Here is a 22,240-nt window from a genome sequence, read left to right on the forward strand (position 1 = left end):
AACATAGGGAGATCCCATCTCTACAGAAAACCTAAAATGAGAAGGTCATAGTGGTGCACACCTGTAGTCCCAGCTTCTCAGGAGGCTAAGGTGGGAAGATCACTTGAGCCCAGGAGGCTGAGGCTACAGTGAGCCGAGATCACACCACCATACTCCAGTCTGGGGGACAGAGCAAGACCCTGTCTCAAAAAAAAAAAAAAAATCAGCAGCTTTTCCCTATATCTACAGCAACCACTTAGAAAATATACTATGAGAAATAGCAACAAGAACGTAAACTGTCTAGGAATAAACAAAGGACCTATGTGATGAGGCATCAACAAAGACATAGTAGACAGATGCAGCTGGATGAAAAGATGTGTGTCATAAAGATGTCATTTCACCCAAAATGTTCTGTAAATTTAATGTAATACCAATCAAAGTGCAGCCTAGCAAAATGATTTTAACATTCAATTGGAGGAATAAATGCATACAAACAGATAATGTTCTTAAAAAACAACAATGAAAGAATTCCCTACCTGTAATTAAAGTATATTATAAAGGCTTATAAATATATTGCAAAGTAATAAAAACAACCTAAGACTAATCCAAGATCAACAAAATAAAATAGAAAGTCCAGAAAGAGACTTAAGCATATATTAGAATTTTTTTTTTTTGAGACGGGGTCTGACTCTGTTGCCCAGGCTGGAGTGCAGTGATGTGATCTTGGCTCACTGCCAACCTCTGCCTCCTGGGCTCAAGCCATCCTCTCAACCTCCTTAGTAGCTGGGACCACCAGTGTGCACCACCATGCCTGGCTAAATTTTTTATTTTTTATAGAGACGGAGTCTCCCTATAGTGCCCAGACTCAAGCGATCCTCCTGCCTCAGCCTCCCAAAGTGCTGACATTACAGGCGTGGGCCACCTCACCTGGCAAGAATTTGGTTAACTATGAAAAACCAGCCTAGTAAAAAGCTGGTATATTTGATTAACAGAATTGACAATTGACTAACCAAACTGAGGGAAAGGCTATGTCTAGCTCCCTTATTCATATCGTACACCAAAGGAAACAATAGTTAAGTATTTACATGTAAAAATGAAACAATAAAATAATATATACAGGAGTATGTAAGCAGTCTGGGAGTGGGGAAAGATATGATTCCCCAAGCCAAGCAGAAAGAAAATGGTCTGCCTTACAAGGAAAAATGGAAAAGCTTCAGAATAACACCAGACACAAAATCAACAGGCAAATAGCTGAGCAAAGATAGAGTCTACAACATAGATGTCAGACTATACACTTAATATAGTTATTTAAAATTAATAAGAGAAAAGATTAATAAGAGAGAAAATAGCAATGAACATGACTAGGCAATTTTTTAAACAGAAATACAAATGGCCAATATATAAGAAAAATGTTCAACCAACCCATTAATAATTTGATTTTTTTAAGCAAATCAAGTCAAAATGAGATAATTTTTTTAGTTGGCTGGGCAATGATAGTAATTTCTGAGTAGTAGGATTACAAGTGAAATTCTTTAAATTTAACCTTAGAAATGGAGGCTTCATCAACTATATTTTTATAATTCTAGCTTATGATGTTCCTGATATGCTGCTATACAGGCATGTGCAGTATTGGGATATAAGAAGGTTCATTTCCTCCCTGGTCCATCCTGACAGTTGTCTGCTGTGCTGAAGCTGTCTGGGAATGGCTATCCTAAGTCTTGCCATGGCAGTACTCAGGGTTATCTAAAACGAACTAGACACATGTCAAGATCCTATATATCAGGGGTCCCCAACCCCCGGGCCACAGACTAACACTGGTCTGTGGCCTGTTAGAATCTGGACCCCACAGCAGGAGGCGAGCAGTGGATGAGCGAGCAAAGATTCATCTGTATTTATAGCCACTCCCCATTGCTCACATTACCACCTGAGCTCCACCTCCTGTCAGATCAGTAGCAGCATTAGATTCTCATAGGAGCACAAACCCTCTCGTGAACTGCACATGTGAGGGATCTAGGTTGCATGCTCCTTATGACAATCTAATGCCTGATGATCTGTCACTGTCTCCCATTACCCCCAGATGGGACCATCTAGTTGCAGGGAAACAAGCTCAGGGCTCCCATTGATTCTACATTATGGTGACTTGCATAATTATTTCGTTATATATTACAATGTAATAATAAAAGAAATAGGCCAGGCATGGTGGCTCATGCCTGTAATCCCAGCACTTCGAGAGGCCAAGGCAGGTGGATCACCTGAGGTCAGGAGTTTGAAACCAGCCTGGCCAACATGGTGAAACTCTGTCTCTACAAAAATACAAAAATTAGCCCGGCGTGCTGGTGCACACCTGCAATCCCAGCCACTCGGGAGGCTGAGGCAGGAGAATCGCTTGAACCCGGAAAGAGGAGATTGCAGTGAGCCGAGATTGCGCCATTGCATTGCAGCCTAGGCAACAGAGCAAGACTCCACCTCAAAAATATAATAATAATAATAATAGAAATAAAGTGCACAATAAATATAATGCACTTGAATCATCCTGAAACCATCCCCCTACCGCACCGCTCCCACCCCACCATCCGTCTGTGAAAAGATTGTCTTTGACAAAACCAGTCCCTGGTGCCAAAAAGATTGGGGACGGCTGCCAAATATGGCTCCCTCAAGAACCCCTGAGACTCCCCTGACCTGACCTCCTTGCCTCCCACCTCAAGTCAGACATTCTTCCCTCTCTGCACTCTCATGCACCCCTGGGTTGGTCTCTTGTTATTGGGCATTTTGAAGGGTCTTCACATGTGGACTCCCAAAATTCTTAAAATTGGAACATTTATCCATTCAACAAACTCATTTGGGGGTCAGAGCCAGACAGAAACCAGCCTTACCAAGGGTCATAAGAAGTTGCCATACCTGGAGGGACTCTTTCTCTTGGAACTTTAGGGAGATGACAGACAATTCACAATACTGGTGGGATCCACACTCAGAAGTGAGAGCTCAAAGTCTTTGCTTGGGTTTTTAAGTTCGCATTGGTTTCAGTCTTTCTCAGTTTTCCTTTCCTTCTATGTATTCTGTGGAATGCAGTTGCTAGTTTTGCCCTTTAGCCTGGAGGTGTTGTGTTCTGTTCTGTTCTCTCTCCCTCCCTTCCTCTCTTACCTCCCTCACCCCTTTCTCTCTCTTGCTATCTCTCTCACATCCTCTTTCTCCCCACCCTACCTGTTTTCTGCAAAGCAGGCATGCACAGGACATTTCACATCCCTCTGAGGTCCTGAGCCTCTAACCTCTGAGCCCCCTCCATCCACTGGCCCCTGTGCCCTGCCCCCCACCACCTTGATGCTGGAGCATCTCTGTGCTCACCAGATGTCTTCCACCCTTGACTCTCATTGTGCTAAGACAGTGAGATGGAGGAGGGCTGCCTCAGAGCACAAACTGCTGGGAGAAGGGCCAGCACCCCAAGGTGGGAAACACCAGGTGCCTCAAACAGCCAAACAAAGCACTGGAGAAACAGAGGCGGGAGGGAGCCCAGAGCACACCGTGGAGAATGCCACCAAAGAAAGCAGCAGAACATTCCAGGGACAGAGAGGGGCTGTCCCAAAGGCTCAGGGCTGTCCCTGATTCCTGAGGTACTCACTTTCTCTCTCTGGGCCTCAGTTTTCCCACAAAGAGCCTAGGGGGCATCTGGGGGAAACCCCCAGGTCTCCAAGGTGGTAGGAGCTAAGGAGCAGGGGAGAAATGGTTGGGCAGGAAGGAATGGGGGTGCCTTCAGGAAGCAGCAGAAGCCGCCTCGCTCTGGTGTTCTCTCAGTCCTCACAGCTTGTCCTGGGAGAGGAGACGCCTGGACTGTGTTCTGGGACCAGCTGCTTGGGGAGCAGTGGGTGGAAAACGGGTTGGGGGGAAGGCCCGGCAAATGTGGCTGCCTGTACCCAGCCCGCGCTAAGTTGCCAATGAGAATACGAGTTCAGCACGTTATGTGGCAACAAAACAGGGGCTTTGCAAGCAGCGGGACTCTGGTATTTTGGCTTCTCTGACTTTGATTCCAAACAGCCGGGGCGTTCACTGGGTGTTGGGGAACTAGCGTTTGCTGAGCGTCTCCTGTGCACTGGGCACTCGAATTGTCCCACTGCTTCCAGGGGCCTCCTCATTTCACCTTCATGTTTTACACAGAAGGACTGGAGCCTGGGAGACCTTAGGTAACTTATTCATGGTCTCACAGCCGGGAAGGGGCATCAGGCAGATTTCAGCCCCTCTCTGTGCTAATCCCAAACTCTAGCTCTTCTGTTGATCCATGGCTTTTACTCGTGTTTGCCAGAGCCCTGGTTTCCTCCGAGATACCTTGGGGGAGGGGGTGTGGGGCCCAGCAGGCCGGGACTTGAGGAGACAGAAGCCACTGGCCAGAGCAGCTCCCTGCCCTCTGCCGGCCCGTGGATGTGCCACCCCATGCATAGACAAGCCTGGGCTTGATTTAATGCTGTGCTGTCACCATCTGGGAATGGTTAGTAATTCTTTAACCAGGGGCCTGCATTCTCATTTAGCACCAGGCCCCTCCAGATTGTATCATCCATCCTGCCGATGCAGTTTTCACGTAAGGTCTCACATGAGAAAAGGGTTTGCTGCTGAAGTCACGCAGGAGGTTTGGGGACAGTCACCTCTGAAGGAGCAGGAAGTCCCTGGGGCAGAGGTGACCCTGTGCTTTCTCTTTCAGCGAAACCATCATGTTTTTACATCAGATCTTTTACCAAGGCCTGAAGGCCCGCATCTCCAGCTGGCCCACGCTGGTCCTGGGTGAGTAGTCAGCCCTCACTGAGGCCCCCAGAGAAGTCCCCCTCCAGGGGCCACCCCAAAAGGCTGGGGCAGTTTTGTCCTTCTAGAGCATAATAGAGTGTCACTTTTTAAAACCCACAGAATCCCTCAGAGGGGGCAGAAGAGAAAAGACAAGTTGGCAAATGCTGTATTTCTAAGAGGAAATGATATATTTTTAGTTTCCTATCCACTTTCCCCTTTTATAAAGAATGTATACACATTCATTTCAAAAAAATTGAGAACCCATAAAAGTAGAAAATGTTTAAAAATATCAAGCATAGTTCTGCTTCCCAAAGATAACCACTATAAACACTTTGGTGTGTTTTCTTCCCATTTTTTTCTGTGCATAGATCTTGGGTTTTTTTCCACTTTACATAATTGCAAACATACTGAATATAGAATTTGTATCTTGCTGTGTGTTGTTTTTTTTTTCTTTTACTTAGCATTATCCCATAAGCATTTTCTCATGCCAAAAGCATGCTTTTTGATCGCTGTATAATACTCCAGTACCCATGAAGGCACTGTCATTTATCTAATCATCTGCTATGGTTGGCTCTTAGAGTTGTTCCAATTTTTTGTTGTTAGAAATAATCATCTCTTCATAAGAAATTTTCTCTATATTAGAGATCATTTCCTTGGGATAAGTTTCCAATGAGCAGAATTGCTAAAACAAAGAATCCAAACATATGAAAGGCTCTTGCTTCATACATATTGTCCCATTGTTCTCCAAGATGGCTGCACTGCTCTAGTTCCACAAGCAACAGACAGAAGAACCTCCTGCATCTCACCCTCAACCTGTACCAAATGTCTTTCTTTTTTGTTTCACTTTCTTAACTTGGTAGATAAAGGTGAGTGTTGGTGTCACCTCCACGATGGAGGCAAAGAAAGTGGCTTAGGGAAGTAAAGGAGTAGCAAAGGCTGCGTGGGTGGAGGGCACAGAGCAGGCCCAGGCCTGGCTCTCCAGAGCTCCCCTGCCCTCAGGCATTGAGGCTTCCCAGGGGGAAGTAGGCACTATTATTTTTCTCAAGTCAAAGACCTGTGCTTTTCTCTAAGGTCAAAATAAGAAGTGTCCTTAGAAAGATGGGGTCCGCATATTCTGCAGTTGCATTGATGAAGACATTGTCCATCAGGTGGTCGGACACCCATCACATGAGCTACCATCTAGAGTTGATTACAAGGAAACCATGTTTCCTCTCTTAAATGGGACTCACAAGAAGATGTTTTGGCCAGGCGCGGTGACTCACGCCTTTAATCCCAGCACTGTGGGAGGCTGAGGCAGGCAGATCACCTGAGGTCAGGAGTTCAAGACCAGCCTGGCCAACATGATGAAACCCTGTCTCTACTAAAATTACAAAAATTAGCCAGGTGTAGTGGTGCACACCTGTAGTCCCAGCTACTCGGGAGGCTGAGGCAGGAGAATTGCTTGAACCCAGGAGGCAGAGGTGGCAGTGAGCCAAGATCTCACTACTGCACTCCACTCCAGCCTGGGTGACAGAACGAGACTCTAACTCAAAAAAAAAGAAAAGAAAAGAAAAAAAAGAAGATGTTTCAAGGCCAGGCACAGTGGTTCATGCCTTTAATCCCACCACTTTGGGAGGCCAGGGCAGGCAGATCACTTGAGGGCAGGAGTTCAAGACCATCCTGGCCAACGTGGTAAAACTCTATCTCTACAAAAAACACAAAAATTCAAAAATTAGCTGGGTGTGGTGGTGCACATCTGTAGTCCCAGCTACTTGGGAGGCTGAGGTGGGAGAATCACTTGAACACGGGAGGCAGAGGTTACAGTGAGCCTAGACTGCACCATTGCACTCCAGCCTGGGCAACAGAGCAAGATTCCATCAAATAAATAAATAAATAAATAAAGATAAGGAAGATGTTTCACATGACTCCATCCCAGCCTATCAAATCATTGAAGGGCAGATTTGGGGAGATTGGTTGGGACTTGGGGGCACTGGAAAGGCAAGTTATATACCCAGGAAGCTTGAGACAGAACTATAGCCAGAAAGGGCCCCACCTGGTGAACTAGATAATGCAGAGCCTGGAAGCCCTGCTGGGACAATGACAGATGAACGAAAGAGCAAAGACTCATATGTCATATGGTAGGAAATCCCTGGAATCAGGAGTTCAGGAGACCCAGCTCCAGGCCGGCTGCTGACTTGCCCTGTGACCTCAGATAGGCCACTTCTGTCTCAGGACGGAGACTCCAGGAGGTAGGGAGGCCTCTTGGGGAGTGTCCTAGGCCGTAGCGCCATAGGGCATGGGAGCAGGCAGAGGGAGGAACTGGGCAGCCTTCCAGCTGCAACAGAAGCCTCAGCCGTCCCCACAGGAAGCTCTGGAGAAGGGGTGGCCTCACACTGATGTCCTGAATTGAAGCAGGAGGACAGACCAGGCAAGGCAGCTTCCTCCAGCTGAGGGCAATGCCTGGAGAGGGACCCAGCTGAGAGCCATCAGCCACCAGCACTCCTGGCAGCTGGGGGGATCCAGGTGGCACCCCACAGTGCCCACTCTGCCTCCTCTCTCTGACACTCCCATCACAAGTGTCGACTAGACAGGGCCCCACATCTCTAAGAGTCTGTGATTCTAATGTGGTCCCAATGATGGGGGCCCACCTACTAGCGCTGGATAGGGCAGTGGTGCTGGAGTCATCCCCAAGAGCAGAGTTGTCTCTGGGTTGGGGAACTTGAACCTGGCCCCTGGCCTCTCTGGGTGTAGCTGGGGGAGCCAAGGGCCTAGGGGATTCTGTCCCCACCAAGCTGCCCTGGCCACCCACTGACTGCCTCGTCCTTCCAGCTGACCTATTTGACATCCTGCTGCCTATGCTCAACATCTACCAAGAGTTCGTCCGCAACCACCAGTACAGCCTGCAGATCCTGGCCCACTGCAAGCAGAACCGTGACTTTGACAAGCTGCTGAAGCACTACGAGGCCAAGCCTGACTGCGAGGAGAGGACGCTGGAGACCTTCCTCACCTACCCCATGTTCCAGGTGGCGTCCGGCCCTGCCTGGGTGGGGGAGAGTCAGGGAGGCAGGCATGGGGAATGGACCATGGCAGTGGGGACACAGTGCTTAACACACCCCAGCTCTGGGCTGCCAAAGCGGGCGGGGGAGGTGGTTAGGGCCAGCAGCGGACAATGCTGGGTGCAGGGCAAGCTGACTGCGGGCCTGTCCACCCCACCTTTCTCTCCTGGCTCCTGAGCACCCCACCCCACGCTCAGCCAGAGCAGAGCCCTAGACAAGACCCTGGAAGAGCCTCCAAGTTAGAGTCTGTCACCGAAGGGCAGCCTGTCTCCTTCCTCGGTTCTGCTCGTGGGAGTCCTCTGGGCTAAAAGAACCATTTTCTCTCTCCCACCACCACCCTCATGCTCTCTCTCTCTCTCTCCCCCGGCCCGCACCCCATGCTGGTGCGCTCTCTCTCTCTCCCTCTCTCCCCCGCCCTCGCCACCTCTCTCTCTCTCTCCCCTCCCTCCCTGCCTCTCCCTCTCCCTCTTTCTCTCTCTCTCTTGCTCACTCCCTGTCTGCCGCTGCCTTACTCCCCGGCCCTACTTCCCTGGCTCTTTCTCCACCCTCACCTTTCCCACTTGCCCGCAGATCCCCAGGTACATCCTGACCCTCCATGAGCTCCTGGCCCACACGCCTCATGAGCACGTTGAGCGCAACAGCCTGGACTACGCCAAGTCCAAACTGGAGGAGCTGTCCAGGTGAGGCCTGGCTCTTCAGTGCACCAGACCAGCAGACAGGGCGGGGCTGAGGGTGCCCCTCACCAGGAGTTTGCTGAACCCCTGACAAAGCTCGAGTTCAGACGGGGATTGTAAGGGAGGGGCAAAGCTTGCCACAGCTCAAAGCAGAGTCCCCTGGAGTGGTCCTGAGGGGGTTACAACTCAAGCCCTGGTAGGCAGGAATACTGGGTGCTGTGCTATCCCTGGCACAGATGGAGCCTGAGGAAGGGCTCTGGGCACTCAACACCTCCCAGGAGAGGGACTATCCGGGACTCCCAGGCACTCTCTGCCTGTTTCCTCTGTTCTCCAGTGTCAATGTGTCAAAACCTGTGGCCATAGGAGGCCCAGAGGGGGTCCTGGGTGACAGGCTCTCGTCTGCCAAAGGCTCTAGTTAACCAGAGGCAGGTAGTGGCAGCGGCTGGATAAGCACATGGCGTGTCCAATCTAGTGCCCCAGTCCTCTGGTCAAGGCCCCTCACCTGGCCCTCTTTCAGCCCCTGAAGCCCAGAGGGAAGCTTCCTCTGCAAGGGCAGACACAGGGGAGCACGGAGGGGGCTCTTGCAGCACCCCAGGCAGCAGATGACTGGTCATCCAGGAAGAGGTTCCAGGAAGAGGTTCAGGTCCTGGATGCATTTTGAAGCTGGAACCAACAGAAGGTGGATTCTCTGATGGATTTGATGTGAAAAGAGAAAGACTAGAGTCGAGGGTGATTCCAGGATGTGCGGCTGAGCCACCAGAGGGGCGGAGGTGCCATCAACCTAGCTGGAGAAAACTGCAGGAGGGACAGGTCTGGAGGGGAGTTCAGGAGCTTTCTTGGGAGCATGTTGAACTTAGTTGCCAATTCAATGTCCAAGTGGAGATGACAAGAAGGGACTGGGGAATTCGAGTCTGGAGCAGAGGGGAAAGAGAAATCCGGCAATCATCAGCTTGCAGATGGTGTTTAAAGCGACAGCACTGATGAGATTGCCAAGGGAATTAGCTTGGGCAGGAAAAAGATGAGCCCGGGGGTATGCACCCTGGGAAGACCAAGAGATGAGGAAGGGCCTTGTGGTCAGAACTGGGCTGCCAAAGGCTACAAAGAAGGTCAGTCTGCAGGGCCTGGGATCCAGCCCCGGCCCTACCCAGGGCACTGCCAAACACTCAGTGCCCTAAAAGCCTTCCTGAGGCCAGCAAGGGGCAGCCAATCAGGCCACAGCTCCCAGCTGGGTGGAGGGAGGACCAGGCTGGACCAGCACAGGGTATAGGCTGCCCCCTGATTCTTCCACAACCCAGCCAGGTTGCACACCTGAGTGGAGAATCAGGGCAAGGATGTCATCAGGGTGTGATTGCAGAGCAACGAAACCACCGAGCAGGAAGGTGGAGGGACTCCAGTCCTCCCATGCCCAGGGATCCAAATCCCACACACTCTTCCCCAAGGGAGAAGGTTTGGGACTCAGGTAAGGCAGCGGGCTCCTCCTTGCTTAGGGATATACTATCCTGTTGCAAACAGAGCTGCAGGTGGCACATGGTGCCAAGGTATTTGACATAAGACCCTGATCCCTTATCCCCGGGATCCTAGGTGTGTGGCCTACCCTTCCTTCCTCCCACCCAATTGCCTGTACCTGGCCCTGAACCCATCCCGAGTGGCACAGAAAGTTTTCCTATCACCATGACAGCATCCCTTTAATTCTCCTCTCACGCTCCCACAAGCAGGAAGCCATTAGGTAGCCAAACCCCTCCTAGGCTACGCTCAGAAACACTCCCCACCTCTGGGGACTGGGCCTTCCTCCCACCTTTTTGTCCTGACCCCTATATTCTCTGCTCACTGATAACCCAAGTCATCATTTCCAGGGCTCCCAGGAGACTCACGGCCTTGAAACTCCCCCCGCCTTCCCAGAGCTCCCCAGGTGTGTGCACGTATGGGTCCCAAACACAGACCCCCACCTGAGGCTGGAACTTAGAATGTGTAAACCGCACCTGCTCAGGAAAACTAGTTTCGCTACCTTGGAATTACTCCCCTTGTGTTTTGCCAAACACAGGCTTCCCCCTCAAAACCCCACCCTCATCAAGAGAAGTGGTTTTAATTACCATTGGCTACTTCCATAATGAATCCATCTCTAGGGAACTAGCATGTGTCCAGAGGTGCCTCCCTCTCAAACATCAAGCAGGGGCCTGGGCTTCCAAGAAGAGCATTGCTGGGGAAGAAAGGGGGAAATTGAGGCTCCCAAGGGAGAGACTCCAGCTAAAGGCCTTCCTCCATTTATCAAAGCGCTAGTCTAGTGAATTTAAGCCTAAAATGCATGTCCTCAACCAGGAAAGATAATAATAACTCTTTTGCAACCAATGATAATAGCAACAACAATCACTACTACCCTTTATTTAAGCAGCTGTCACGTGTCAGGCATGGCATGGCATGCACGGGTACCTGAAATCCCTTTTATTCCACCTTCACCCCAGCATTCTGTAGATGAGGAAACTAAGGATCAGAGGGATTGAGGAATCTGGTCAATGTCATGCTGATTCAGTTAAGCACAGATCCAGCTCCGGAAGAGGCAGTGTCATCTTTGTTTTGGGGTTTAAATTGAATAATGTCTATGAGAGAAGTTTGTAAGCCACACATATTAACCAGCCTTCTTGTTGGTCTTAACTGTGGAAATTTAGGCATCAGCAGCAGATAAAAGGTTTTGTACTTTTCTTGGAGTAGGTGGGGTATTTTTGCCAGAAGCCCCCCTTCACCACTCCCCAGACCCTGCCCCTTCCAAATTCCTCACTACCTTCCCAAGACTCCTGGAAACCCGCCAAGGCAAAATTGGCAGCTCACACCCACCTTTTCCCACCAACGCCATTTTGTAAAAGCTATTGGATGGCGCCATCTCTTGGAGACCAGGGGTATTACAGCAGTCGGAGAATGAAATAGGGGAGTTGTCTATATTCCCTCCCAGAAGGGCCAGAGCCTGCAGAAGTAAGCTAAGGTCAGTCATCCCCTGAGCCAGCGGGATTGCCAGGTGCTCCAAAAGGTAAGCCATTTCAGGTCCCAAGCAATATTAAGGACACAATTATGCAAATATTTGGAGAAAGAACATTCAAGAAGAGGAGACAGCAAGTGCAAAGGCCCCGAGGGAGTAATGAGCTTTGTTCTTGGGATGGGAATAAGGCTGGTAGAAGGATGAGTGTCAGGGTCATGAACACAGGATGTCTCCTGTGCTCCCATATCCTTCCCAGTGCTGAGCTGCACCTGCTGTCTGTTCTACATAGTTCAGACTCTAAAATCTGACAGATCTGCTTCATAGCTGCTGACTTCTGTTTTCTTTTTTCTGAAATAAGAACACTTGCCTCCTTGAGCTGTCAGAAGGATAAAATGAGGTCATGCCTATGAAGTGCCCGGCATGCAGCAGGCACTCAGTAAATGCACACTCCCTTCCCCTCCATGACCACAGACTCCACCTGAGAATCCATGTGCCAGGCTTTCTTCCTAGGTCTGGCCAGAAGCCTGGCATTCTCACCTCCCTGGGAATTAGGGCAGCCTGTCTCTGACTGTGCAGTTTCCCATCCCCACAGAATAATGCACGATGAAGTAAGTGAGACGGAGAACATCCGGAAAAACCTGGCCATCGAGCGCATGATCATCGAAGGCTGTGAGATCCTCCTGGACACCAGCCAGACCTTTGTGAGACAAGGTATGGCCTCTGCACCCTGTCTCCCCTGCCCCCACCAGGTGGGCCCCAGCAGCAGGAGGGAGGCGGCACTCGGGGACGCCACCAGTTGGTTTGGCTGCCACATGCCAAGACCTGCCAATGTGATTGCAGAATATTCCCAGGCTGCTGGCGGAATGCAACAGCTATATGTAGATGTCAGTATCTATACATATAGATGCAGATATTATTGGTTTTCACAGTTTCCTTCTCTCCAGATGTAAACAGAATTCTACCCAGATGGCCTTGGTTTGTCTATTGTATGTCATAGTAAACATCGACGTGTCCTTTTTGGGGAGAAAGTATGGGGCGGGGGATGAGGAGCTAACAGTTGTCTCTGTGAGTCAGAAGCATTTTCAGTGTCTGGGAGGAGGTCAGTGTTGGGTCCATCCCCTGTCCTTTCCTCATCATCCTCTGCTGCTTTGGAGAGACCATTTTCACAGTGGTTCTCATGGGTAGAAGGTCTTTCCCACGCTTCAGCCTCGCTTACCTTGGGAGCAGTGTTTGAGAGGCACAGCCCCGTTGAAAGGGGCGGGTGAAGGCTCTCTGTGGCTCAGGGGACTGACATCAGAACTGCGATGCATTGGAAATTCATCACATTCAACTTCCATGTTTTGTGGGAGACTCAGCTCCTGCTGGCATGCCTCACAGGTGACCTCCACCTCAGACGGACCTCCAGAGTCCCTTCTCTGTAGCCCTGGGATTCTCTGCCTAATGAAATACTCGCTAGCACCTCCCGCTGGCCTGTGCAGCTGCCTTGGACAAGGGTATCACCTTTTCGGAGTTTTTTCCTGGCCCCTGTGTGTGGTGGCCCCTGTCCTTCCCCAGGCCCACCCTGTGACCTGATGAGCTCAGAGCCAGCCCTGCCTGTTTCTCAGCTCCCCTTGGGCTGTGTTGGGCATTCTCTGTGCCAGAAATATTCTCACGTAGTATTGTAGGCCCCCTCTGAAGGAACCCCAAGTGGACCTGGCTTGGAAGTAGCCCAAGAAATGACCCCTCCTAGGGTGGGCGGTATCCCCACAGACCAGAAATCTGTTCCATCACCCTGAGCTAAGGCATTTTCCCCCTCTCCAGCTGGGCTGGACCTGGAGACAAAATGAGTGGATTCTGCAAGGCGTTTCTCAGTTGTCAGTCATGCAGCCAACACTGATACCTGCCCTGCTCATGCCAGACGTACAGGGGGTTCTGGGGACACTCAGAGAACAGCCTCAGCCCTGCCCTCCGGAAGCCTATTGTACAGAGGAAGAGAGTCATGAGGGGACAAACGCAGGAACACCAGGTGCCAGGTGGATCTCCCTGATGCAGGAGGCAGAGTGGTGGCCTGGAGCAGGACCAAGAGAATCACAAGGGCTTTCCCAAGGATAAGCAGGAATTCACAGGGAAGACAGAGTAAAGGAAGGGCTTTTCAGAACTAAGAGTGACCCTCAGGCTAACTTGACCCTGAACTACATGTGAGGCAGAAGAAGAGGACAATGGTAAGAGTGCAGGCTGGGAGGTGTGCCCAAGCCAGACCACTGGGAGGCCTCGAGTGCCTGAATCCTGGGGACAGTGAGGAGCTGTGGACCTCAGTGGGGAGGGGGCCTATAGGGTATTAGGGTGGGTACACCAGAGTAGGGCAGCAATGGCTTTCATGACAGGCACCTACTCTGCTCAGTAGTGGCTTCCTAGAGTGCTGTGCTGAGGACTGAGAGGCTCTGTCTGGGCTCTGCAGTATAGTGCAGTGATTGATTGGTGATGTCTGCCATGGCTGTGGACAACGGGAGTGCAATGTTTTTGTTTTTTTTTTTAATTTTAGTAGCTATCTTTTTCACAAATAGGATGGGAGGCAGGGTTTGCCCTAAGCAGTTCCCAGCAGGAGTGCAATGTATCTTGTTAACCCCTCGGGGCCTGCAGCCAGCTTCCAACTTGTTCAGCTCCCTGCCATCCCCAGACCTCAACCCAGCCCTGCACTCTCACCACATGCGGTTCCTTTGCTTGCTTAGCCCCTAGCCCCTGGTTGGGATGTCAGTGGGCCCTGCATGGAGCTTCCCTGATCACCTCTCAATCCCCAGCCATCTGGCCCTGCAGAGAGGCCTAAAGGAACATCCCAGGGGCACATTTGCCACTGGGAACCAGAATGGACTTGTCCCACTGCTGCTGCCCCAGCATCTCAACCTTCAAGGCTGGGTCAGAGGCAAAGGTCATCCCAGGAGATGGGCTCAGGGTCTCTCTCCTCCACCCACAGGTTCCCTCATCCAGGTGCCCATGTCTGAAAAGGGCAAGATCACCAGGGGGCGCCTGGGGTCTCTCTCCCTAAAGAAAGAGGGCGAACGACAGTGCTTCCTGTTTTCTAAGCATCTGATTATCTGTACCAGAGGCTCTGGAGGGAAGCTTCACCTGACCAAGGTAAGGGCTACGGGAGAGGGGCTTGGGGGCTGCCCAGCCAGGGTCATGCAGGCGCTGTCCTGGCCATAGGGTCTATGGGCCCAGGTGGTGGGCAGGGGTGTCGGAGACATGTGCATGCACACACACATAGATATACACACACCCCATAGTTTGGCCAGTTGGAGCGAGCAAAACTTGACCGATTTTCCACTAGGGAAATCCTAGGAGATGGGAAGGTGAGAATTGAGGGCCTCAGATTCCCCACACTGGGCACCTGGGCAGAGGAGCCAGAGGGCCTGGACAAACCCCTAAAAGGCATGTGTGTGTGTCTGTGTGTGTTTGTGTGTATGTATGTGTGGTGTTTTTGTGTCTGTGTGTTTGTATATGTGGTGTGTGTGTATGTATGTGTATATGCATGTGTGTGTATGTGTGCATGGTGTGTATGTATATGTGTGTGTGTCTGTATGTGTTTATATCTCTCTGTGTGTATTAGTCCATTTTCATACTGCTATGAAGAAATACCTGAGACTGGGTAATTTACAAAGAAAAAGAGGTTTAATGGGTTCACAGTTCCACATGGCTGAGGAGGCCTCACAATCATGGTGGAAGGCAAAGGAGGAGCAAAGGTATGTCTTACATGGCAGCAGGCAAGAGAGCATGTGCAGGGGAACTGCCCTTTATAAAACTATCAGATCTTGTGATACTTATTCAATATCACAAGAATAGCATGGGAAAAATCTACCCCCATGATTCAATTACCTCCCACTGGGTCCTTCCCATGACACATGGGGATTATGGGAGCTACAATTCAAGATGAGATTTGGGTGGGGGCACAGCCAAACCATATCAGTATGTATGTATGTGTATATGTGTTTGTGTCTGTGTGTGTGGTGTGTGTATGTATGTGTGTGTATATATGTGTGTCTGTATTTGTGTATATGATGTGTGTGTTTGTGTATAGTGTATGTGTTTGTCTCTATGTGTGTTGTGTCTCTGTGCATTTGTATGTGTTCATTGTGTGTGTGTATGGTATATAGCATATGTATGTGTGTATATGTATTGTCTTTCTGTGTACAGGTGTGGTGGATATGTGTGTGGTATGTGTCTGTGTATCTATGTGTATATCTGTGTATGTTTATATGTATGTATGTGGTGGGTGGGTGTGGTATATGTGTATGTGTGTGTGTGTGTCTGTGTGGTGTATGTTTTTGTGTACATGTGTCTCTGTGTATGTATGCGTGATATGTGTGTGGTGTGTATATGTGTATGTGTGTGTGTGTTTGCATGTGTGATGTGTGTCTATGTGTGAGATATGTGTTTGTGTGTCTGTGTGTATGGTATGTGTTTTTGTGTCTGTGTGTGTGGTGTGTGTATATGTGTCTGTGTGTGGTGTATGTGAGGGGCAGGGTAGAGGGCCTCCACTGGCTGAGGGCCAAGGCATCTCTCGGAGCCTTTCTTTCATCTCCACCCCAAAGGAGCTCTGACAGAGCCCCTCCCAGTGACCTTCTCAGGCGTCCCCTCCTCCAGCACAGAAGCCCTGGAGGCTGCTGAGCTGCTCCACACAGAGCCTCAGGACCTTGCAGCCCTGCGTGAGGCCCTGACGCTCAGCTAACCAGCTCATCCCTAAAGGTGGAGGGAATGAGCATCTCAGACCCGCTTCTGACTCCTCATAGGCCCAGGGCCTTTGCTCATGCTGTCTGTTCAGCCACGCAGCCTCCTCTCCCCTGGCAGACCGCCTTCACATACCTCAAGGCCTGTTCAAGTGCCACCTCTGCTGTAAAGCCTGTGGCCTGGGCAGGATCTCCTGTCCCCCGACACAGCCCACTGCTTGTCTCATTGCTCTGAGCTCAACATCAGTCCCAGCTCCATCCCTCACACACGTGACCCTGGAAAAGACCCCCGCCCCTGTCCACACTTCCTCTATCAAATGAGGACATTGACCCTCACAGAGACATTGCACAGATAAGTTAGCAGTGAGCTCACAGTGGATGTGGATTTGCTGTCAATTAGGAAGCACTTGCCTCTGTAAGCTACAGTCCCCCCAGCCCTGCATTCATCACCTTGGAAGCCTGAACACACTGTGGTCTGGAAAGGGCCAGAGGGTGCTTCTTTTTCCCCCCAGGATGGAGTTTTGCTCTATCGCCCAGACTGGAGTGCAGTGGCGCAATCTTGGCTCACTGGGAACTCCGCCTCCCGGGTTCACCCCATTCTCCTGCCTCAGCCTCCCAAGTAGCTGGGACTACAGGCGCCCGCCACCACGCCCAGCTAATTTTTTGTATTTTTAGTAGAGACGGGGTTTCACTGTGTTAGCCAGAATGGTCTCAATCTCCTGACCTTGTGATCCGCCTGCCTCGGCCTCCCAAAATGCTGGGATTACAGGTGTGAGCCACCGTGCCCGGCCCGGAGGGTGCTCTTAATTAAGCCACAGCATCAGATAAACCATTCTTCCAGACCCTGGATGCCTGGCCCGTAACCTCCTGCAGAGCTAACAGACCCAGCAATGGCTTCAGGGAATATACTGCTTATGTTCCACATGGCCACAAATTAGCTGGTTGGCTGCACAAGGAGAAATTAATTTACAAATATTGAATACTTCTGTTTTAACCAAATTATGTATCAAGAAACGCTTTCATTATTTATTAGCTCTGGAGTTTCTACTGATAAGATCTCTGTCTAGGCTGGGGGTGTGGCGGGGGTCAGTGGAGGCAGGTTAAACTGAAGACACGAAGGCTCTGAAAATCCAAAAGCATGTTTTTATGTTAGTTTTATTTTATCTGGAGTTTTTTGTTTGTTTGCTTGTTTGTGTTTAGTTTTTTGTGGGGGTTTTTGGTGGGGGGGTTGTTTGTTTTTGAGGTGGAGTTTCACTCTTGTCACCCAGGCTGGAGTGTAATGGTGCAATCTCTGCTCACTGCAACCTCTGCCTCCCAGGTTCAAGAGATTCTCCTGCCTCAGCCTCCCAAGTAGCTGGGATTATAGGCACCCACTACCATGCCTGGCTCATTTTTGTATTTTTAGTAGAGATGGGGTTTCATCATGTTGGTCAGGCTGGTCTCAAACTCCTGACCTCAGGTGATCCACCAGCCTTGGCCTCCCAAAGTGCTGGGATTACAGGCGTGAGCCACCGCACCCAGGTGTTTTTAGTTTTAAAAGTCTCTTAGCACATTGTTGAAAAGCATGGAATCAGAAATCAACTCAAATCCCAGCACTGCCACCCACCAGTAGGTGACCTCAGACAAGTCACATGGCCTCATCAGGCTTCAGTTTCCTTATCTGCATAAAGGGTGTAGAAATACGTCCTTCACAGGAGTGCTGTGAGGAGTAAGTGAGGAAGTTCTCGTGTCAGGTACACACTGCGTGCTCACTGGATAACAGACATTGTCACTCTTAATTATGTAATAATGAACTTGTATTTATAACATCAAGCCCTTGCATAATGCTTACTATGGGGCAAGAACTCGCTCAAATACATTATGTATATTTAATTCCCAGAACAGCCCACTGAGACGGATACTATCATTTTCCCCATTTTATATAGATAAGGGAAGCGAAACAGAAGAAGCCAGCACGTGACAGGGCTGGGATTTGAACCCAGCCAGTCTGGCTCCAGAGTCTGTGTTCTTAATCACTATGCTCTAGTCTCCAATAGCCATAAGCTAAAATTCAAATCACTTCTCTTGAAATATCACAAGTGGCAACAGAATGCCTTAAGTCCTTTCTGAAGGGGGCAGACTACAGATCTGCAAGATTTAAAACGACTGTAAGAATTTTGGAGACCCTGAAGTAAGAGAATGTCAGAGCTAGATGGGGCTTTCAAAATGATCAAGCTCAGTGACATCAATGGGCAGGCTTGAGGCCCAGTGGGTTAGTCCTGGGGGCCAACCCAAGGCCACCAAAGAGCAAAGCAAGAAGTCAAACACAGGGTTTGGTGGTCCACTTTGCCTCCCAAGGGGCAGCCTGCTCTGCAAGCATTTTCATATGTAGATTAGTCACATGGCCAGGTCTCCATTATCATTCATTATTGTTTTACTTTATCTGTTGCTATGTAACAAATTACCCCCAAATATGGTAGCTTAAAACAAACATTTATTACCTCACAGTTTCTGTGGGTCAGGAAATCAGGAGCAACTTACCTGAGTGGTCTTGGCTCAGGGCATTTCAGGGGTTTGCAGTCAAGATGTCAGCTGAGGCTGCAGTGTTCCGAAGGCTCAAATGGGGCCAGAGTACCCTTTTCCAAGATGACACACCTCCATGGCTATTAGCTTGAGGCCTCAGTTCCTCATTCATAGACCTCTCCCCACAACATGCCAGTTGGTGTCCCCCAGAACAGGTGATGCAAGAGACAGCAAGACAGCAAGCAGGAGAATGTGGTCTCCAAAGTGGCACACCATCACTTCTGATTTATTCTTTTAATTAGGTGTAAGCCACTAAGTCCAGCCCACACTCAAGAGGAAGGGAATTAGGCTTTGCCTTTTGAAAAGAGGAATGTGAAAGAATTTGTGAACATGTCTTACAACCACCACAGCTGTGGCCACTCTTATTTCTCACTACAATATCAAGGGACCTCCTACCCAAGAGATGCTCACACACTCATGGATGGGAGGCATTTTTCCAGGTATTCCTAATAATTAAAATAAGTAACTGACCAGGACTGGGATCTGGCCCTCGAGGCTCTCTCCAGACTCACTGCTAACTTGCCAGGGGACCTTGAACAAGACATGCAACTTCTCTGTCTTCATTTCTTCACCTGTAAAATGAGAATTATAATACCCATAAGACCAACCTCTGTCTTCCTGTGGGTAACCTGATAGCTTTGGCCTAAAACGGGGGATTTCAAACCTCTGCAGATTTAGGGCTATGAAGTGATGCCCTGGAGCTGCTGTGGAAGCAAGAAGGGGCCAAGCAGGCCAGGTTCTGGCCGCTCCAGCCATGGGCAGAACTCAACCTTGGTTTGGGGAAGGCCTCTCTGAGACAATCCCCTTTGACCCACTTCATTGAGCTTCTTATATGAAGATAAGGTCCTTCCACTGAAAAAGCGAAATACCGACTTGGCGTATAATATATCCATACATCTGTGTGTATACATGGATGCTCCTTGTTAAAGTCCCTTCCAACCCTATCATCCAGGGACTCCTAAACCAGCACATCTACCCCTCAATCCAAAGCGGCCCCTGCTGCTCTTTTTCAGAATGGAGTCATATCCCTCATTGACTGCACTTTATTGGAGGAGCCAGAAAGCACGGAGGAGGAAGGTGAGTGTGAAAGCTGCATGTGCGCATGTGTGTGCTTGCACAGATACACACACGCTCACTCCTAAAGGTTGGGCCAGGCATTGGTTTCTTTGGGAGGAAGGGAGGATGCTGAAGTGCAGAGGGGAGGTCCACACATGCCCTCATGCACACACCCTGTTCAGTCCCTGCTACAGCTGGGCCTTGCTCCCCTCATACTTCCAATAAGGTGTGGAGAGGCCAGAGCCTGAGGCTTTAAGGAAAGAGCTCCCAGCCCAGCAGGTGATCGCCCTGATCCACCTTCCTGGTTCCTTCCAAGCTCCTTAGGCCGCTGGACCAGTTGGCACTGTTAAGTTTTGGGGTCACAGCATCTCAGTGAGCACCCCTCATTCATGCACCTGTGTGTGACATGCACAAGGGCTCTCGGGGCCATGTGCTGGAAGCCAGGGAGACACCTAGCCCTATCTCTGTCCTGCAGTGGAAAAGGAAAGAATGTGCAGGGGCCACTGACAGAGGGATTGCAGGGCTGAGGGTCCTGAGAGAGGGAACCATGCCCTAGCAGGGGCCAGGAGGGGAGGCAAGACCTCGGTGAGAAGGGGCTGAACAACTCAAATGGGAATGAAGGGGGAAGTGCATGGAGGGCAAAGTCCTTGGTGCTGTGATGTTTGATGGGATTTATCTCCCAAGGCATCAGAATTGGAGGTGGGGTCATTATTCAGATTAGGGGGTGGGATCACTACTCTCTCTTGATTGGGCCAAAGTTGGCACTCATCTCCCTTCTTCACTGACCCCAAGCCAAGACCCTCAGAGATGCCTCTGGATGCCCTGCCCTGTGGGGACACCAGCAGGACCTGTGCTCTTTTCTCTCCTCAGACTGGGCCTCCTGGGGTAGGCTGTGTCTGAAGCACCTCAGCATCGCAGGCCCAGCATGGCATGGGGATGGGCATTGGCCTGGGGGTTGCCACACACACACTTGACAAACACACACACACACACACGCCCTCAGGCACACACCCTGTTCAGCCCCAGGGACCACTGGGTTCTGCTCCCCTCGTGCCCTTCCAATAAGGGCCAAACCAAGTGGTTCCCCAAGGGAAGAATAAACAAGGAGGCAGCTTACCTGGAGCCTTCCTACCAGTGCAGCCTTCTTTCATCTTGGCCACAGCAGGTCCACAGGAAAGCCCAGACTCAAGTGGCACTGTCAGGCCCCAAAGCTCTTTACCCTCTCAGGCCCAGGGAAGTGGGAGCATGGCCACAAGCATCCCCCACCTGAAACACACCCACACACAAGCACCCACTTCTCAGAGACCCCAGCACAGTCCCAGGAGAATGGGCTCCCCCGTGCCCAGCAAGGACTCCTAAAATTCTCAGATGTCAGAACTGGAAGGGACAGGAACCTCAGAGAAATCAAGTCCCACTCCTGTTGTACAGGAGGACATCTGAAGCCCAGAGGGGGAAGGAAACCACCTCAACATCACACAGCCATAGAGCTTCAGAGCAAAGCAGAACCAAAGCAGGCGCTTTGCACCATTAACCCATTCAGTGCACCCCCAATTAATGTGAGTGCATTGAAAAGAATCTTGAAGCGGTGGTCTTAGTCTTTCCAAACAAACAGCTTTCAAGACTTCAAGGAACGTTCAGGTTAAGAGCAGTAACAAAAATACCTAGAATTCACTTTTGCTTTGGGGAGCTCTAAACTGAACTAAATGTGCAGCCCAATCCATAAAAGTTTAAGATCTTGAAGTTCCTCATTTGGCCCCAGAACCACCTTGGGGTAGCAGGAGGGCCTGGCTGTGAGGCCCATTCTAGCCCTGCCCTGGTTTGGCCGCCACCCTGCTGGGAGCCTTGGGCAAGTCCTCGCCCGCGACCTCACCTCCATTGGTGTGATAAGGGCAGAGGGCAGACTGTGATTCCTAAAGGCTGTCCTGCTCTGAATCCGGAACTGTCCCTGAGTGGTTGTAAGCTACGTCTTAGTTCTTCCGTCTTCGAAATGGGGATTTCCCACTTAGGAAAATAATATTCTGAAAGTAGCAGCAATTGGCCTGGTGCCTTACCAATGCAGAGCCTCCACCGGTACGTACGACAGGGACCACTAAAACATTTTCCAACTGAAAAAGCGTCCACATTCGTGCTGCTAACTTTATGTTTTACAACTGGAAGCCAAAGGATCCGGCCAAGACATAGATCACTTGGATTTTAAAATCGGGGTGGAGCCAAAGGATTCCCCGCCCTTTACAGTCATCCTAGTGGCCTCGTCCAGACAGGAGAAGGCAGCGTGGACCAGTGACATCAGCCAGGTGAGTAGCGTCACCTGTTCCTGAAAGTGAGTGGTCCCTTCATGCCTAACCAGGTCAGGAGCTTGGCTGGTGGCAGGTGGGGGGTGGGGGCAGTGGAGTAGCTGCACTGTTCTGCAGAGAAAGATGCAAGAATCTTCCAAGTCCACAGCCCTACCCAAAGCTGAGCTCAGCTGGTCCATCCCGTTTGCAGTCCCCTGGGTCACCT

The 22,240-nt window shown here is 50.3% G+C and overlaps 1 protein-coding gene across 6 annotated transcripts in view; it reads left to right on the top strand.

Annotated features, from left to right (window-relative positions):
• RASGRF1 (Ras protein specific guanine nucleotide releasing factor 1) overlaps positions 1–22,240 on the top strand; it is an 82,759-nt gene that overhangs the window by 9,609 nt on the left and 50,910 nt on the right. For all 6 annotated transcript variants that reach the window (XR_009209571.1, XR_009209568.1, XR_009209569.1 and 3 more), the window contains 7 exons: positions 4,667–4,746; positions 7,555–7,748; positions 8,352–8,461; positions 12,016–12,134; positions 14,374–14,534; positions 19,699–19,762; positions 21,899–22,035. Coding sequence is in view for 2 of the 6 variants with exons in the window: in XM_058427220.1 (XP_058283203.1) it covers positions 4,667–4,746; positions 7,555–7,748; positions 8,352–8,461; positions 12,016–12,134; positions 14,374–14,534; positions 19,699–19,762; positions 21,899–22,035 (865 nt within the window). In the remaining 4 variants the exon portion in view is untranslated. The remainder of the gene's footprint in view (positions 1–4,666; positions 4,747–7,554; positions 7,749–8,351; positions 8,462–12,015; positions 12,135–14,373; positions 14,535–19,698; positions 19,763–21,898; positions 22,036–22,240) is intronic.

This window comes from Hylobates moloch, unplaced genomic scaffold, assembly GCF_009828535.3.
Source record: "Hylobates moloch isolate HMO894 unplaced genomic scaffold, HMol_V3 SCAFFOLD_14, whole genome shotgun sequence".
Classification (NCBI taxonomy): domain Eukaryota; kingdom Metazoa; phylum Chordata; class Mammalia; order Primates; family Hylobatidae; genus Hylobates; species Hylobates moloch.